A 16,788-nucleotide genomic window follows, 5' to 3' on the forward strand; every position below is an offset into this window, starting at 1 on the left:
GCGCAGGGGCTGTTTTTGTGTTTGTTTACTTTCGACGCGACCAGCCCTAACCCTCTGAGAAGTCTACTTTCCGCAGGACGCGTTTGTTGTATCTGCTTCTCCATTCAACCTCGTTCATATCTGTTCATTCTGTTAAGATTATAGCAGATAGTTTCTAATATGTTTTGCTGCCAAGTCGGTAACTCGTTAGCTATTCTTTACCACTTCGTCCTCTTCGCTGATATCACCGCCGACCTCACGGCACCACTTGTACACCTTGGCACGAAATCTGTCTGCGCGCAGCAGTCCAGAGCGAATTTTGTACAATGACCCAATGAACTCCTCTCCTCGCTGCGCCGCAATCTGTGCGAGTTGCCGCGTTTCCTGGGCTGTGTCTGCAGGGAATCCAAAGTCTCGGTCCATATCCAGCTTAGGAATCGTGAAAAAAGGCTCCAGCTCGTTTGTAGTCTGATTGCGGGTGACTCGCCGAGTGACCTGAAATTTTGAGTCCGTGTCACTATCGTGGTCGTTGCCGGTGTGCTCACTATGCGCCACCGACTTCTTGTCGCTATCGTCTTCGTCGACCGCACTCTCCTTCGATCCATTTGACTTCCCCATAGAGACATCTGATGTTCCACTTGCAAACTCAACTATACCAGAAAAGTTCTCGCCACCGTTATCGAGCCATTCCGGGAGGTGAAGGTTGTGTTCGCGGATGTATGACGGGTTGTCTCCAAGGAAAGCTGCCAGTAATCGGTTGATCTGCGACACCTGCTTTTGTTCTGTGCAAATCAAGTCCAGTGCCCGACGTGCTAAAGTGGACAACGTCGTCCGAGTGTAGACTTTGGAGATGCCTGGGTGAGACGGGAGCTCGGAGGGGTGGCCAATCGGCGTCAAAATAGCTATTGCCGAGTTAGAGCAGATATTCTGGCAGTCAAGTCAACGATACTAACCTTCCAAATCAATAGCAGCATATGGATCATCCTCATCGTCGGCAGAGTACTCCTCGTCCTCTTCCTCAGGCTCCTCGTTGTCGCTGCTGTCCACGTGTCGGCGCGGGCTCTTCAGCTTGATTACGGCCCTGCGCTTGTTTGCGTATTGCACGATCTCCACAACATGTTAGCTACACAAATATCGAAAGAAGGTATCATAGTAACGCTGCCCGGCAAGGTAACGTACCTCAGGCTGGTAGCCGTCACCGTAAGGGACGCTCAGCTGTCCCTCGTGTACGGTGCGTGCCCGCCGCTTGAGCTTTCTTCCGCGATTAGAGCCTGCACCCCCAATAGACTCTTCAGAGTCAGAGGCTTCACATATTGTTAGCTGTTAGACTCCTACATGTGTCCGTAGGTCAGGAGCGCCGCTTTCTGCTGCCGGACTTCCAATTACCATTACATACCGTCTGGTCGCCGCCCTAGAGCAGCTTTGAACTGACTGCGCACGCTGTTAGTCACCGAGAAATGAAGCATGCCTACAGACAAGACACTTACAGGATTTCGTCGTAAATGTGCTGGTCAACCATGCCGGACGCGGAGTGTGGAGGGAGAAGCAGACGCGGCGGGACGGCGACGATGAACAGGCGCTGGGATTTCCTCATTACCCGGCTGCGTGACACTTCTCAAAGTACTCGCTCTTCCCCACGAAGCAGAAACCTACGGCCGTTCGAGATATCGTCACGCGAAGCTGGAGTTTCGGGCTGGTTTTTGCATTCCGGCTATTTTTACGTGTCGCCAAATTCCAGGCCTCTGCTTTTGCGACCTCACAGCCCTCCGTCTCTGCATGCCGCACTCGCAGTCATGGACCTCTATCCGGTGGAGTACATATGCCACAACCTGCCGCTGATGCTCATCAGCGGCCTCACCGGATCCGAGAAACAAGGCCCTTTAAGTCTTGATGTGGTGATTGCGGAGTCTCCTGCCGACACTCCTTCCGCCGAGCCCGCGTTTCCGTTCGCTGCAGAACTTCTTAGAGCATTCACTGACAACTCGCGCGGTCGTATTTGGGAGCCTAGCGCAATTCGGCTGGAGGGTCGAGCGGCGCCAGAATTCCGTGTGCTGGCCGTTGGCAAGGTATTACTTAATTGAGAAGAAGATGGTTGTGGATATTGTACTGACAAGTTCCAGCACTACCAACTTCCAACAAAAAAGGCTTCACCACTGTCTCCCACGGCGGCATCTTCATTTACGACTCTCACCTCTTCGAAATCGGCACCTCTTTACTCTCCCTTGTCGCCTTTGTCACCAGAATCACCTCTGTATCCAGATGGAGTCATCTCTCAATTTTGGCATCGCAAGTACCGCAATTACTTGCCCGCAGTATTCTTGTCTTTTTACGAACTAGACACCGAAACCGAAGATGCTCAGACCAAAGCCACGCGCGACGCAGAAATTATTAAGGAGATTACCAGTTTAAAGAAGCAATTTGCGGAACGCAATGTTAAATTCGCAGCTGTTATTGTCAGCCGGAAGACGACCTTGCAGAGCACTGATCTGAACGACCGAATCGCCTACTTGCGCAAAAATACTGGTCTCGATGCCAAGACTGGCCTTTTTTTTGTTCCTCCATCGACGTCGGCTGAGCTAGAGCATTTTGCGAAAGAGTAAGTTGAGGTGCAAGCTGTATGAACGAAATTATGCTAACTCAAACAGATCCAAGGTAGCTCTATATCCAGCTGCGCTGGATTTTTATGCATCGCTTTTGAAGCACGCGAGGAAAAAGCGTGGTCACAATGGTACATTACCGGCAAGCACCGACATAGATCATACTCTCTCGCCACAAGGCTGGAATCTCCGCTATGAGTTCAAGCAGGCAGTGTTTGCAGAATACCGCCAAGACATAGACCTGGCAATCAAGCTATACGGACTGGCCTATGAAGCTTTGATTGATCTTTTTGATGCAGTTGAAGTCAACAGCGCACGATGGAACGAAATTAGGATAGTTTTGGACACTGTTGCGTTCAAGGTATGGTACGCAGTTGCGTATTGTGTGGCTTGAAACTAACAACAATAATTTTAGATTTTGAAGTGCAACCTATACCTCAATCAGACCGTTATGGCCCAAAAGGTTTTTAACGTCCATATTGAAAGCGTTGCCGTTCTTGTCGAAAAGCACTTTGGGTCCAAAAACACATACAGTTTCTACGCCTGGAAAGCGCTACAATACCAAATTCTGGCACAGCTCTTGGATTTAGTACCAAACGAGATTTCCCCTAGGTCAGTACCTTTCCCTGTCGTCGGAGGGAACATTGTTGGACCGGATTTCCCGTCGTCCAACCTATTACATCACTCCGGATACCAATATATGAATGCTGCCGCAGCCACTTTAGACAGGAAAGCCAGAGCCGACCAGCCTATTACTCAACCATTCGACACATATATGGCTCCAACACCAGAGCAGGAGGAGAAGTTTGACTACTCGGCTCTTATTCTCACTTTGTATGAGAATGCATTTGCCAGATTCGACAAGGGCGATGGATCGCAAATTCGCATGCAGTCATATCTTGCATATCGCATCGCACAGACTCATTTTGAAAGTAAGGATTACGAAAACGCATTGAAATATTTTCACTTAGCTGAGGGCCAATATCGACGGGAGAGGTGGTATTCTGTCCTGGGGCCTATACTGAATGATGCCATTTATTCGGCCAAGCAAGTACGCAACAAGGGAAGAGCTGTGAAACTGCAGCTTGAGAATCTTTGTGCAGATTTTTGGCCGTGCAATGAGCGGGCAAAGCCGATTGCTAATTTTCTCGATGACTTTGTCGAGAGCGACAACACGGACGACGATACAAACGAGTTCATTATTGACTCAGAAAATATCAATTCGTTTAGTATGTTATCAGTAAGTTCTTTAAATTAGTTTTGGCAGCGACTAACAGCAACTAGTTCACGCCCATTTTGCATTCATGACTCCTAGCATACATGTTGGCTCTACAGTACAAGCGCAATTAACAATACAGTCACGGCAAGCAAAGACAGTTGGCCCGATCACAGCATCTACAATTCAAATTAATTTCGCCGAAGGAATGAAATCGATCATTATCTCACATGCGGATTCTGAGACCTCCGAACGGATCAACCAAACTGAGCTTAAAGACGAAGGCGAGTTCCTTGTCGGAACTGCTAATTTATCGTTTAATCCTGATGAAGTCAAAAGCTTTCAAATGAGTCAGGTTCTGAAGATTGTTGGAACAATCGTCGCGTCTTCGGTTGTGATCTCATTTGTTGAGCCGAAATTCGCTATTAAGCTTGCTTTGGAACTCGAGAACAGTGACTTTCCCGACTCGCTTGCGAAGTGGTTTATGGAACGGGATGGGGCGTTGCATGCACAGATCTTGGTAGCGCCAGAATCACAGGAGTCCCGAGTGCTGAAGGTGAAGCCAAAGCCATCGCACATTGAAATTTCGAGTGCAGTCAAGGGAACTGGATATATCGGCGAAACTTGGTTCATCCCATTGACCGTTATCAGTCACGAAGCCGAGGACATTGATGCTAATATCGCAGTAAAAGTACAAAGTGTGGAAGGTCAGAAGAGCATCAAGCCTACCTGGGACGGCGAATCGGAGGACTCTACCATACTTTCACTCGGAACGATTCCGGCTAACTCGCTGCCGGTCGAATGCAAATTCTCTGTACGGATGCCGTCAGAAATGTGCGATCTGATCGTCGACGTTGTCGTCACCTACAAGTTGAAGTCAGATGTTGAGGTCACCGTCACCAAGACACACAATTTTGATCTACCAGTCATCTATCCCTTCCAGATTTCATACGACTTGGTACCAAGAATACAGCCGGAATTGTGGCCGAGTCCGTTCATAATCGGGAAATTAAAGTCACACAGCCCACAAATCACAAAGCGTTGGTGCTTGGCTGCTACCACCGAGGCTGTTGACATATCGCATTTACAGATCCTGGATTACAGCTTTGTGATATCGAACATCGTCGGTGTCGATTGCAAGCAGTTGAGCGAGAAGTCATCGGGGATGAAAGCCGACTCCGTGGAGACTGATTCTCATGTGGTGAAATTTGTGTACGACGTCACAAACAACGATAGTCTTGAACGGCGCACAGGAACGGCTGACGCAAATCTGACGATAACGTGGAAGCGAACTAACTCAGACATTGAAACGCCTAATATTTTCCATTTACCGGTGCTGAAGCTCACGTTCCCGTTGTTGGAGCCACGAGTACTTCTCGATGTCCAGTCCTCGTCATCAGAAAGCGTCAAACTAGTGTACTACATCGAGAATGCAACCAGCCACCTTTTGACTTTTTCTGTAAGTCTGGATTTGAATACGGAAATGTCACTATCGTATCCAGTACGACATCAACTTCGACAGCAATCTGTCTCTAAAGACCAGTCGCTCGGTATGCCATCTCAAGATGCAGACCCAACTGCCAGCCGCGATAGAGTCGGCAGCGGACCGCAGTCATTACAACAGCCTCAGCAGCAACAGCAGCAGACATCGCGGCAAGCATTATTCGGTTACGACCAAGCAAAGCAGTTTGGCGTTCGCGTGCTGCCGTACACGTCACGACAAGTGACTTTTGATCTCAAGCCACTCGGGGTGACATCTGGCTGGCAACGCGTTCCTTCGTTGCGAGTGTTTGACACCATATTCAAAAAGAGCTTGAGTGTGTTTCCCGCAAGCGACCTGTTCAGAATCGATTTCAAGTCCGGCGCTGTGTTTGTCAATATCTCGTCTGACATGTCGTCAGGCACTTCGTAGCGAAAGTAATGGTCAATCTACATTGACTTCAAACATATGTTTTAAAAGTTACAAGACTATGTTACTGTATATTGTACTTGCATTTGGTAAAACTACATAAGAGAGTGACTAGAGAATCTGTACACAGAGTTTGTGAAACGAGGGAATCGCAACGAATTGAGAACGCTTAGAGAGCCTCGCCTTTCTCTGCCTTGGCACGGCCGTACTTCTTGAGACGGATAGCCTGGACGGCGATGAAGCCGGATGCGTCAGTTGGCTGGAAGTCGCCAATCTCGTCCATGGAGCTCTCACTGGCGTCGTAGAGCTTCTCGGTGTCGGAAGAGCGACCGAGGGCGATGAAATTGCCCTTGTAAACGGCGCATCGGACCTTGCCGTTGACGTTTTTCTGGGAATGAGGGATCATGCTACGGATGTACTCGCACTCGGGGGTAAAGTACATGCCATTGTAGAGCTGGCGGGAGAAAGTGACTGTGACGAACTGGTCGCGGAGCGCGCGGACCTCACGGTCGAGGACGAGGCCCTCGAGATCGACGTGCGCTGATCGCAGTAGGGTCAGACCGGGAGTCTCGTAACAGCCGCGGGACTTCAGACCAATGAAACGATTCTCGACGATATCGATTCTGCCGACACCGTTGCGGCGAGCGATAGTGTTCGCAGTCAGGAACACATCGACAGGGTCAGTGGCAACCTTACCGTCCTCGTACTCCAACTTGACTGGGAGACCTTTCTCGTAGTGAATTGTGAACTTCTCAGGAACATCGGGAGCGTCCATCGGATCGACAGTGAGCTTCCACATGTCCTTTGGCGGGGTGCAGTCGGGGTCCTCGAGGATACCAGCCTCGAACGAGATGTGCGCCAGGTTCTCATCGGTACTCCACGGCTTTGCAGCGGTCTGCTGGACCGGGATGCCCTTCTCCTCAGCATAGGCGAGTAGCGCAGAGCGGCCAGCGAAGCGGTTAAAGAACTCAGGGAGACGCCATGGGGTAATGCACTTAATTGTCGGCTGGAGCGCGTAGAAGGACAGCTCGAAGCGGACCTGGTCGTTCCCCTTGCCGGTGCAGCCGTGGCTGACAGCGAAGCAGCCCTCCTCCTGGGCGACCTTGATCTGGGCACGCGCGATCACGGGGCGCGCAAGCGAGGTTCCGAGAAGGTAGACGTTCTCGTAGATCGCGTTGGTCTGGATAGCGGGGAAGCTGTACAGCGTTAGCACCAGTCCAAATCAGGGCGAGAAAATATCGCAACACACCAGAGCTCCTCGACGAATTCACGACGAACATCTACGAGAACGTATTTGCTAGCGCCAACCTTGAGGGCCTTTGCCCGAGCAGCCTCGAAGTCCTCCTCTGCATGACCCATTGTTAGGCACTCCGAAGCGCTCGACCTTCTTTACCGCACTAAGTAGAACCACGTACCCTGACCAATGTTGGCCATGAAAGCAATGACCTCGTAGCCCTGCTCAAGGAGCCACGCGAGAATCACCGAGGTATCAAGACCGCCAGAGTATGCGAGACAGACTTTTCCTTTGCTCATGTTGTAGATCTGCGCAACGGAGTCAACTGTCAGCACTCTATCGTCACATGAATTCCCTCAAAATGGCGTCTTACTGAATTCGATATCGGGGACCAAAAAGTGGTAACGTCAGATATATCGTCGAGAAAAAAGAACTAGAGGGGAACGCCGAGTACAAAAGTCCCGGAATTTTTTCTAAGCGTGACTCAAAATCGCCCATACTTTTAAGGTTTCACGCACGGTTGCCCTAACCGCAGGTCATTGCACTGGCGGACCTGATTGCAGGCCCCTGAATTTGGGGCCAGGCAGGCGGATTTGGCCTTGATTCGAAAGATCCCGGCGGTCCTGGCCAGCAAAGTAAAGCGCAAGGAGTGTCTAGTTATAGGTCATTATGAGATATTCTAGCAGATCAAAATTCGTTTTTGTAAGCTGTTGGTGAAGAGGTTGGGTTCGCGGCGCTCGGGGTCGAGAAGGGTAACAGGGCGCGAAGCGACAAATTCACCAATGCGTCTTCATGGCCAGTTGCGGACGTAGTGCTGATGGCCCCATTTGCTTCGTCACTGTTCGAACACAAGGGCTGTCTAGATCACCTTTCTGCCTGCGGTCTGCATCAGCAATTGCCGTTTCAAGTTCAGAGCTGAGCGATGCCGCTGGTCTGGTTGACAGCATGCGCTTCGGACCGAGTAGCAGCAGTCGCAAGCTGCTCGTCAACTGAATTTGACTAGCCGATGCAGAGGCAGTAATGTGAGCTTGGGAACCACCTTTGCAATTGGGAAATAGTATTCTACCCTATCTTTTAAGGCACAAAGGGCACGGATACACAGTTGGACACGCAGCGCGGTAATGTAGTTTTCAATGACACTGACAGCAGAAAGTCGGTATGCGACCATTAGGGTGCTGGGAAGCACGCGCAGAGACAAATGGACGTATCATATGCGTAAACTTAGAGTCGTAATGTTCCTGGGGAGCCGATATCAAGTTTCGAAGGCTTAATATCCATAAAGTAGACACCGACTCCAGTCTGAGCCGTTGGTTCAAGATTCACTTTCGAGAGGGGGAACGAGACAACGGTGCCCAAGCGAGCAACAACAGGTTAGATCTGTTCTTGGGAGTATCGCACAGATGATATAACCGACAAACGGGAAAGCTGGAAACGCTGAATAGCAGACTTTGGCGCCTCCTCATTAGTTGAGACGATGAGACTGCCCCGATAATTGGGTCCGCAATGCGATTCGAAGAGGGAAGGGCCTGCGGAACGAGAAGATCTTAGAGGGGAGCGTGAATGCCAAAGATAGATGAGCATCATACGCAACCACTCTGTGAATGATCTCGGTCCGTAAACAACGCATAGGGAGGCATAAAATTAAATCTAAGCAAGAAGATTCTGATATCCCGGTTAGATTACAGTATATCTCATCGCACATAGTAGCACAGTAGCACAGCCAACTAATACAGAAATTTAGTCACGTGATACTGTCTGAGCGAACTGTATTACCCTAATTTACGTAATGCCATGGAATGGGCATGTAGTGTAGTTGGTTATCGCGCTCGCTTCGCATGCGAGAGGTCTCCGGTTCGATTCCGGACTTGTCCAGTTTTTTTTGACTCTTGTGAGGTCAAGTCATTTTTCTGCTGGGTGGTTTTCTGGCATTCAAAAGCATGAATAGGGCATGTAGTGTAGTTGGTTATCGCGCTCGCTTCGCATGCGAGAGGTCTCCGGTTCGATTCCGGACCTGTCCAATTTCTTTTGGCTTTTGCTTGTTTGATTGTTGTAAGCTTAAGGTGCTTTTTGCTTGCGATAGCCCAGTAGTTGCGAAATATCTCGGCTCTTCTTAGTTTTTCTGAACCGGAGAAGAGCTGGACAAAGTTTTGCTTTCAGGGTACCGTGATCTCAGCAATGGTTTTGTGCAAGCACCATAGGTTACAACTACCAGTAGTGTAGATATCATGAACAGAGCATAAAAATCAGTCCAGTCTAGAAACGCAGTTGCTCAGTAAATGACCACTGAGAACTGGAATCGACATTGCAGCCCGTGTTGAAAATACTGAGTGTTGTCGCGTTGCTGCTCGAAGTGGGAACACATTGAAAGTTAAAACGCGAACTTAACGCGTAGCTGCAACTCGCGCGTTCTCTTCCTATCCACCGCACCCCAAACGATCCGCTGTTATGTCGACCCCACGCAAGAGTGCGCGGAAGCGGAAAGAGATAGAGCCGGCCAGTTCGATACTTGATACCATTGTTGTCGAAGCGCCGCGAAAGTCGCAGCGATTGAGCTCGACTCATCCTGACACGCCGACGAGGCAGACTCTTGCTACAGCGCAAGCGAGCACGCCGACGCCGAGAGCGACGAGGGCGACGACGCCGGTGGTAAAGGCTGAAACGACGCCGACGCGCGGGGAGAGTACGCGGACACCGGCCCCACGACAGGCGTCTATCGTGGTGAGACCGCCGGTACAGACGCCGACATCGAAGGCCACTACACTGCAGAAGATAGCGGCGCCAGCAGCACCAAAGCCTGGACCGGTGACGCCCACGAAGAAGTCTACGCCGAGAGCTACGACTCCACGACGAACGAATACTGCGAAGCCGGCGGTGGCAAAGACTCCTACCAAGGTGGCTACGCCAGCTAAAAGTAAGCCGCCGCGAGTGACGACGCCTAGACGGACAAGTACTACGCGGACTGCGGTTGAGACGCCGACAAAGCGTACACCGCGAGTGACGAAATCTGCTACTCCTTCAAGCACATCTATGAAACGGGATCAAATTGAGAATCAGCTACAGACGCCGACGAAGTCTATTTCGTCTCAATTGTTTGCGAAGCGGTATGTGAAGCTGGGTGAAATGATAGGAAACTGGTTGATACTAACCGAAATAGGACAACTCCAGTTACGCAAAGGTCGACGCTCAATTTCACGCCTCTTCCAAGTCGACTTTTGACGACGCCTACAAAGGGCAACAAAGCAAGTCCGCATCAAACAGCACGATCGCGACTCCACGCTGCAAACGCGCCGCAAGCGCTTCCATGTCGTGAGCATGAGTTTGAGGAAATATACGGGGCGCTGGAAAGTGCCATTGTGTCCGAGACGGGGACGTGTATCTACGTGAGCGGTACTCCGGGAACCGGCAAAACCGCGACCGTGCGCTCTGTTGTTCGGTATCTCAAAGCGCACAACGATTTCTTGTTTGCAGAGATTAATGGCATGAAGATTGTTCAGCCTATCCATGCCTATGAACAGCTATGGCAAGTGATATCGAATCAGCGTGTTGCGGCAGCGCACGCGCTGCGGTTTCTGGACAACGAGTTCAATAACCCCAAGCTCATTACAAAGCCTGTTGTGGTTTTGATGGACGAGCTGGATCAGTTGGTCACGAAATCTCAGGACGTCATGTACAATTTCTTCAATTGGCCGAGTTTACCGGACTCGAAGTTGATCGTGGTAGCAGTTGCGAATATCATGGACTTACCGGAGCGCACACTGTCCAATAAGATCTCTAGTCGTCTGGGTTTGGCTCGTATTCAATTCGCTGGGTATACACATCAACAGCTGCAGATTATTATTGAAGACCGACTTAAGCATATCCCTGGCAGTATTGTGCTTCCGGAGGCAGTTGAATTTGCAAGTCGCAAGGTGGCTAGTGTTACAGGCGACGCGCGCAGAGCGCTTGATATATGCCGTCGCGCGACGGAAATCGCAGAGCAAGAGGCGCGTACTGATACTCCTTTGGGCTCTGCAACGCGAAGCGGTCGTGTAGGCGGGAATGGAGAGGAGATAGTCCAGCAGGTGACAATTCAGCATATCCGGAGGGCGATCAATGAGTCTACGAGTTCGCCTGTGTTTCAGTTCTTGCCGACACTATCACTGGTGTGTAAAATGGTACTGGTCGCATTGCTCCAGCAAGTCCGGATAAGCGGCGTGGCGGAGAACTCGCTCGAATCTGTCTTAGACATCATCAACCTCAAGCTTCGAAAGTTTGGTAAACTGGCTGGGTATGAAGCAGAGTTGTTTGGTGCAAACATGACAGGCGAAGACAGTAACACCGGCGAGCATTACGCGTCATCGGCCTCCAAGACATACGCACCGGATGCAGTCTTCCTCGGGACGGCTAGCCGGATGGGTGATGGCGAAGTGTACAAGGCAAGGGGTTTTTTGCAGGCAGTTCAGGAGCTGGTAGAAACCGGGATCCTGTTTCAGCAAGGCGGCCGGGGCGAGCGGAACCGCAAGATCAGGTTGACAATCAGCGAGGCGGACGTGAAGCAAGCGCTGCACAACGACGCTGACATAGGCTCGTTCTTGCAGGGATGAAGTAATAATGGATGCTACGCGGAACATATAGCGGTCATGCGAGCTGAGTCGAGTCTGGTTGAGTCAAGTCGGGGGAGGAAGAGAGCGGGACGGCATTGGGTTAGGTGAAGTTATGGTTCGCGGCCGTACGCTTCCATGGAGTATTCTACCGGCCTTCTTCGCCGCAGCGCGACAGCAGCACGGTGAGGAGGGCGCGGGCATCCGGAAAAGGGATAGTACTGTAGGAACTGGGGTTCACGGGCGATGTTCGGACTTGTGATGGACGCGCAAGCGGCGTGGGCCCGCGCACGCGACACTGCTGTCCGGCGCGTTGAGTGGGCGCTCGACGAAGCAGTAGCGCTTTTGCAGGTTTCATCCTTTCCACTTCATAGAAGGGGAGACCTCGTCGCTCCGCCTTCAACTTCACGACCCTCCCCACTCATACCACCGCATCCTTAATCTCTTCCGCTGCCCTGCGCGTCCGACGCGCATGTCTCTGAGCTGCTGTCGTCCGCTCGGTTTTCTGCGCCGCAGTCCGACCACCGCTCCTGAGCCTCACAGCGTTTAGCTGCGTCTGGCGTCCTGCGCCGGTCTGACCTGTCTCCCGTCATCCTCCGCACGCCGTCTGTCCACACTCCCCCCGCATGGCTACGCCGCCGGACGGCACCGCTGTAATGGACGCAGTCGCCGTCGCTCTGCCAAGTCCTGTGCCTGCCCCCGTCGTCGTAGCACCGCCCGACGACCCGCAATTAGTCTCTCCGCGGCAGACTGATGCGCCGCCGCCGCCGAGCGCGGAGGTACCCGCCGACAGCACCGCCCAACCATCACAGCAACAAACAGCCACCGTCGATGGATTCCTGTCGCAGTCGCCACCGCAAGCACTACAATGGGGCTCTTTTATCAAACGTGCTGTCTCCACCGTCGAGCAGCGCCTCGACAAGGTGCTCGATCCGGCGCTCGCGACGGACGCGCAAAATCTTGTGCCAACGATACCCGCCGTCGATCGCTCAGGGCAGCGCATCTCGATGCAGCAGCGTCTTGCGCTTGCGATGCAGGCGCAGAAGCTGTCGTCCACGCCTCCATCGCGGCCTGGAAGCGTGCCTCTACCCGCGGCACAGCCGCGCTCGTCAGAATTCGAACAAAGTCCGCGGCTCTCGAACGACGAGCCGCGGACGCGTCTGTCTGTCGAAGTTGAGCGAGAACTGGAAAATGTGTTACCGCCAAAGATCAACGTTGTGAAGGCTCAAGAATCTGCCGAGGCTGTCGTGGTTGATGCATCTGTTCCGCCAAGTGAACGAACCTCTATCGAATCGGCTGCTGATCTACAAATCCAATCTCTGCAAGCAGATCTGTCACAGCGACACCAAGATTATCATTCATCTCTTGACCGCATTAATCTTCTCGAAGAAAAGGTCAAATACCTCTCCAATCAGCTCCTGGATTACAGCACCCAAAAGCTAAGCAACAACGTGGACAAGCGCATCACAGAGCGAGATGAGAAAATCGCGCTGCTCATTCAAGAAGGCGAGAGCTTGTCGAAGTTGGAGCTCAAGAGTATGACGACAATCAAAAGGCTCCGCGCCGCCGAACGGGAAAACGACAAGACTGTGCAGGACGCTCGGAAGAAACAGGAGCGTGCCGAAAAGGAAGCTGCTGATCTGCGGGAGAAGATGCGGAAAGCGGCAGAGAGCGAGAAGAAAGCCATGGAACGGGTAAAATCTCTCGCAAAAATAGAAGCCGATGCAGAGCTAGTTCGACGCGAACGAGATTCGCTGAAGGCGACGAATGCGCAACTTCGGGAAGATGTTGCAAGGGCGAACGCGCTTGCGGAACAAGCTATCTTGAAGGCGCAGGACGAAGCATTTGAGAAAGAGAAGGCGCGGGCGAATGATCTTGAGCAACAACTTGATGCACTGCGTGCCGAGCAGGCCATGGACCGGGAGAAGTTCTCGCATGAGCAATTCAATCTTAGATCAAAGCTCGACAGAGATGCGGATCGATTTAAGTCGCGCGAGCATGATCTTTTGGACGAAATCTCGGCATGTCCTCTCTCTCCAGTGGTATTTGGTGATTTACTAATGCTTATAGGGTCTTGAACGCAAACTTGAGAACTTGCGTATCCAAACCGAAGAACTCTCTGCCGGTGCTACGGGAGACTCGCAAGCCAAGATGCTTCGACAAGTTGAAACATTACAATCCCAATATGCCGTCGCAACAGAGAACTGGCAGGGCATCGAAACAACACTGCTAACTCGTATCAGCGGTCTCGAGCGCGATATCGAAGAGCGCGTCAAGCGCGAAACCACTCTGAGGCGCAAGGCTCACGACGAAGTCGTGCGCGTTCGCAACCTCGAGCAGGAGCTTGAAACGAGCCGGTCGCGGATCGACGAGGTTGAGGCAGAGCTACAGCTGCAGGTAGAGCTCGTCGCCTCGTTGCGTAAGCGGATTGATGACGATTCTGCTCGATTTACGGCGGCTATGACAGATCTTGAGAAAGAGAAAGTGGATCTCGAGCAACGGTTTCAGGAAGAAGAAAGAGTGAGACGAGAAGATACACTCTCGCAAATCAGATCTCCAGCGGCGCCAGCTTCACCGGTGTTCACCAAGCGCGGAGGCGCTTTCGATGTCTTTGCAGGATTCACTCGCACCGTGAGCAGATCTTCGTCCTACAGCCAGGAGAGCCACGTCAGCTCCAATGGCACTGGAGGCAGCACTGTTGCGAAGTCGATCCAACACAGACGGAATCCTCGGCACCACAAGATTAGTACCAGCAGCGGCGCCTCAACCCCGCTGTCGCCGTCTTTGAATCCTTCCGTGATATCGCTGCCGCTACCGGAGGCGGAGGCACAAGTCTATCCACAGCAGATCAATATGAGTAGCGCGTCGTTTACGGGAGGGCTTATAGACACGGGTTCGTTGGCTGGTGGCAGTAATGGCGGTGACGAGATCAGCTCAAACGCGTCGACAGCTGTCGGCGGCGGCGCGTCATCGTCGGAAAGGATGAGCAGTGTGATTAGACGATTGTCTTCTGAACTTGCGTCCGCGAAGGAGGAACTCGCTATCCTCTCACGCGACCGCGACCAAGCCCGGGAGGAAATCGTCGAGCTCTTGCGCGAAGTCAAGAACAAGCGCGACGTTGACTCGGAATCCACAGAGCTCAAGAAGCAGATCGAGGAGATGCGCGTCCGAGAACAGACGACTCTGGAACTACTCGGTGAAAAGACCGAGCGCGTCAATGAGCTACAGGACGATGTACAGGACTTGAAGCAGATGTACAGACAGCAGATACAGGAGCTCATTGAAAAGATCAACGAGAAGTAAACCTACCGCATGACTCGCATCTCATTAAAATTTTTGATTACTTAATTTCACTGCATTCTCTTTGATCATTTTTTTCATATGTAACTATTATGAGTTTCTTGTTGTTGAACATATCTTCTGCATATTACTCTTTCGTGCGCTCAACGCGTGTAATGCTTTGGTGATTCAGGGGTGCTGTTGGATAACGCGTTTTCCAACAAATATGTCGTTATCGATGGCCAGATATGACTTGAACGTATTGTATAATGCATTATCTCTACCGTGGTATTATTTGATTATTTGGAACGATCCTGCACTTGCCAGCTCACGTTGGCTTGTTGGTGGCTTAATTTTTGAGTAGAGTCGTTCTCGTGCAGTATGTACATGGATAGGGAAGACCGTACTCAGCCAGCCAACTTCTCAAACGCAAAGGCGAGATACAAACCTGTCATTGTGGTTAAATGCTTGTCACCAAACAGAGTCTTGTAGGCTCACCTGAAGCTTCCCGCTGGTCGCCCTCGATGCCGTAGCTCCCGTCGGATTTCGTGACGTTCATGCGTTTGCAGATCTCAAAGAGCTCTGGGTTCTCGCCAGTCTCATCGTCGAAAACTTGGTGGAAACTTTTTCGGTAAACCAGCTCGAGTTTGTAATCTTCAGCTAGCCTTGAGGGGGTTAGATGCTAGATACGGCGACCAACTTGAAGGTCAAGACTGTTGACTCACGCTCGGAAAATTTCAAACGGAACGACGTATTCAGGCACATCCTCTACTGCATCTTGCAGAAAGAACGAATAACGATGTCCAAACGGCGGTCTAAAGACTCCGTCTCGTGGGGGGTCGTTGAAGAACCGGATACTGTAAACTGAATTACCCCACTCTTTTTCGTCTTTTGGCAACTTTCTAATGTATTCGGCCAGTGCGTCAGATGATGGAATAGTGCCGATGAATTTTCCACCGCGACGAAGCGAGTGTGACACATTTTCAAGCATTTGTCGCGCTTTAGCTTCCGACTCAAATGCGTAGTGCAGACAGAATTGCATGGTAACTATGTCAACGGGGAAAACAGCGCGCATCATTTCCCGCGGTAGTTGGGAGTCTAGTGACCTCTAGAGGGAGAATTAGCACAGCTTCAATTAATCGATGGTTCGGTGACTCACGCCAAATGCATCGCCGGTGAAAAATTCGACCCAGAACTTTCGTCGGCGCATCTTGTGAGCACGGTCTTGCGCCTGCTGTATACTGACGTCTGCGATATCAATGCCAATGTAGCCCTTGATCCCCGCGATATCCCACTTGAGCAAGTCGCCGCCTTTACCACAGCCCATGTCGAGTACGATATCGTCTCTGGTCGCAAACCGCTTGATGATAACGGACTTAATAAAATTATTGTAGTTTTTGAGCTGGATAATTGGAGAGTTCTGACGGATCGCGACACCCTGATCCGGGCGCGCATTGTAGTGTTGCCGCACGACTGCGTCGGATGTTCTCTTGGACAGCTCATGCTGCACGCGCTTTGATTCGTGTTCCTCGATCATCCGCCGCTTCGCGGCGTCGGCCTGTCGACTGTCGTTATTCCTTCGCGCCGAGGCGGACGGTCGCTTAAGCTTGCGCGGAGGTGATGGTGGTGGCGATTTGGGTTCGACGGGCTCTTCACTCTTTGGCGCCGCGGCGGGGGTCGACGCCGAGAACATAGGATTGCTTGTCGACGGATTGATATCATGAGTGTTGCTGCTAGAACTCGGTTCTTCGGATTGGGTTTTAAGGCGCTTTGGCGTCGGCACATGTTCCGCTGAGGAGCGATTGTTGGTGATCAGTTCCGGTGTTGATGCGGGTTGTGGAGGACTGTCGTGGACGAGGAGCGGTCCACCTGACAACGCCATGAGCGCGGCGGCCGCTACGTCGTTGTCAGACTGGTTGTCAGTCATTCTGGTCGGTTTCTCTAGTTGAATCAAAGAGTGTAAAAAGGAGCACAGGCAGTGAAGAGGAAGACGA

At 51.6% G+C, this 16,788-nt stretch overlaps 6 protein-coding genes across 6 annotated transcripts; 3 read left to right on the forward strand and 3 right to left on the reverse strand.

Annotated features, from left to right (window-relative positions):
• Positions 1-186: 186 nt before the first annotated feature.
• V1518DRAFT_438749 (RXT2-like protein) lies at positions 187-1,498 on the reverse strand (the record flags this gene model as incomplete). The annotated part of the gene is made up of 5 exons (XM_066906376.1): positions 187-881; positions 933-1,086; positions 1,159-1,283; positions 1,376-1,410; positions 1,467-1,498. 5 exons carry the CDS (start codon positions 1,496-1,498, stop codon positions 187-189), a joined length of 1,041 nt encoding a protein of 346 aa, XP_066758189.1.
• Positions 1,499-1,614: 116 nt separating this feature from the next.
• Positions 1,615-5,873, forward strand: V1518DRAFT_442261 (Gryzun, putative trafficking through golgi-domain-containing protein). The gene is made up of 5 exons (XM_066906436.1): positions 1,615-2,045; positions 2,100-2,575; positions 2,625-2,937; positions 2,992-3,805; positions 3,861-5,873. The coding sequence occupies exons 1-5, from the start codon at positions 1,773-1,775 to the stop codon at positions 5,702-5,704; spliced, it is 3,720 nt and encodes a 1,239-aa protein (XP_066758190.1). The 5' UTR covers positions 1,615-1,772; the 3' UTR covers positions 5,705-5,873.
• On the reverse strand, positions 5,753-7,457 carry V1518DRAFT_420444 (argininosuccinate synthase). Its single transcript, XM_066904995.1, has 4 exons — positions 7,309-7,457; positions 7,117-7,243; positions 6,951-7,047; positions 5,753-6,897 (listed from the first exon to the last, which is right to left on the reverse strand). Exons 2-4 carry the CDS (start codon positions 7,232-7,234, stop codon positions 5,871-5,873), a joined length of 1,242 nt encoding a protein of 413 aa, XP_066758191.1. The 5' UTR covers positions 7,235-7,243; positions 7,309-7,457; the 3' UTR covers positions 5,753-5,870.
• Positions 7,458-8,880: 1,423 nt separating this feature from the next.
• Positions 8,881-11,883, forward strand: V1518DRAFT_434630 (P-loop containing nucleoside triphosphate hydrolase protein). Its single transcript, XM_066906249.1, has 2 exons — positions 8,881-10,036; positions 10,090-11,883. Exons 1-2 carry the CDS (start codon positions 9,381-9,383, stop codon positions 11,516-11,518), a joined length of 2,085 nt encoding a protein of 694 aa, XP_066758192.1. The 5' UTR covers positions 8,881-9,380; the 3' UTR covers positions 11,519-11,883.
• On the forward strand, positions 11,884-15,083 carry V1518DRAFT_420452 (TATA element modulatory factor 1 TATA binding-domain-containing protein). The gene is made up of 2 exons (XM_066904996.1): positions 11,884-13,536; positions 13,586-15,083. Exons 1-2 carry the CDS (start codon positions 12,142-12,144, stop codon positions 14,816-14,818), a joined length of 2,628 nt encoding a protein of 875 aa, XP_066758193.1. The 5' UTR covers positions 11,884-12,141; the 3' UTR covers positions 14,819-15,083.
• On the reverse strand, positions 14,855-16,782 carry V1518DRAFT_420453 (mRNA capping enzyme-domain-containing protein). The gene is made up of 4 exons (XM_066904997.1): positions 15,954-16,782; positions 15,520-15,902; positions 15,293-15,459; positions 14,855-15,242 (listed from the first exon to the last, which is right to left on the reverse strand). The coding sequence occupies exons 1-4, from the start codon at positions 16,719-16,721 to the stop codon at positions 15,202-15,204; spliced, it is 1,359 nt and encodes a 452-aa protein (XP_066758194.1). The 5' UTR covers positions 16,722-16,782; the 3' UTR covers positions 14,855-15,201.
• Between the last annotated feature and the right edge of the window lie 6 nt (positions 16,783-16,788).

The sequence above is a fragment of the Limtongia smithiae genome (genome assembly GCF_038497785.1).
Source record: "Limtongia smithiae strain NRRL Y-17922 unplaced genomic scaffold V1518scaffold_10, whole genome shotgun sequence".
Lineage (NCBI taxonomy): Eukaryota > Fungi > Ascomycota > Lipomycetes > Lipomycetales > Lipomycetaceae > Limtongia > Limtongia smithiae.

What these genes read in the sequence shown, in the direction of transcription:
- V1518DRAFT_442261 (XM_066906436.1), top strand. Translation starts at nt 1,773, where the DNA reads ATGGACCTCTATCCGGTGGAGTACATATGCCACAACCTGCCGCTGATG. An exon ending in CTAGAGCATTTTGCGAAAGA is followed by an intron (nt 2,576 to 2,624) that starts GTAAGTTGAGGT and finishes TAACTCAAACAG; the next exon opens with ATCCAAGGTAGCTCTATATC. An exon ending in AGAAAATATCAATTCGTTTA is followed by an intron (nt 3,806 to 3,860) that starts GTATGTTATCAG and finishes AACAGCAACTAG; the next exon opens with TTCACGCCCATTTTGCATTC.
- V1518DRAFT_420444 (XM_066904995.1), bottom strand. Translation starts at nt 7,234, where the DNA reads ATGAGCAAAGGAAAAGTCTGTCTCGCATACTCTGGCGGTCTTGATACC. An exon ending in CATGGCCAACATTGGTCAGG is followed by an intron (nt 7,048 to 7,116) that starts GTACGTGGTTCT and finishes TGGGTCATGCAG; the next exon opens with AGGAGGACTTCGAGGCTGCT. An exon ending in GAATTCGTCGAGGAGCTCTG is followed by an intron (nt 6,898 to 6,950) that starts GTGTGTTGCGAT and finishes AACGCTGTACAG; the next exon opens with CTTCCCCGCTATCCAGACCA.
- V1518DRAFT_434630 (XM_066906249.1), top strand. Translation starts at nt 9,381, where the DNA reads ATGTCGACCCCACGCAAGAGTGCGCGGAAGCGGAAAGAGATAGAGCCG. An exon ending in TCTCAATTGTTTGCGAAGCG is followed by an intron (nt 10,037 to 10,089) that starts GTATGTGAAGCT and finishes TAACCGAAATAG; the next exon opens with GACAACTCCAGTTACGCAAA.
- V1518DRAFT_420452 (XM_066904996.1), top strand. Translation starts at nt 12,142, where the DNA reads ATGGCTACGCCGCCGGACGGCACCGCTGTAATGGACGCAGTCGCCGTC. An exon ending in ATCTTTTGGACGAAATCTCG is followed by an intron (nt 13,537 to 13,585) that starts GCATGTCCTCTC and finishes TAATGCTTATAG; the next exon opens with GGTCTTGAACGCAAACTTGA.
- V1518DRAFT_420453 (XM_066904997.1), bottom strand. Translation starts at nt 16,721, where the DNA reads ATGACTGACAACCAGTCTGACAACGACGTAGCGGCCGCCGCGCTCATG. An exon ending in TCACCGGCGATGCATTTGGC is followed by an intron (nt 15,903 to 15,953) that starts GTGAGTCACCGA and finishes TTCTCCCTCTAG; the next exon opens with AGGTCACTAGACTCCCAACT. An exon ending in CCGTTTGAAATTTTCCGAGC is followed by an intron (nt 15,460 to 15,519) that starts GTGAGTCAACAG and finishes AACCCCCTCAAG; the next exon opens with GCTAGCTGAAGATTACAAAC.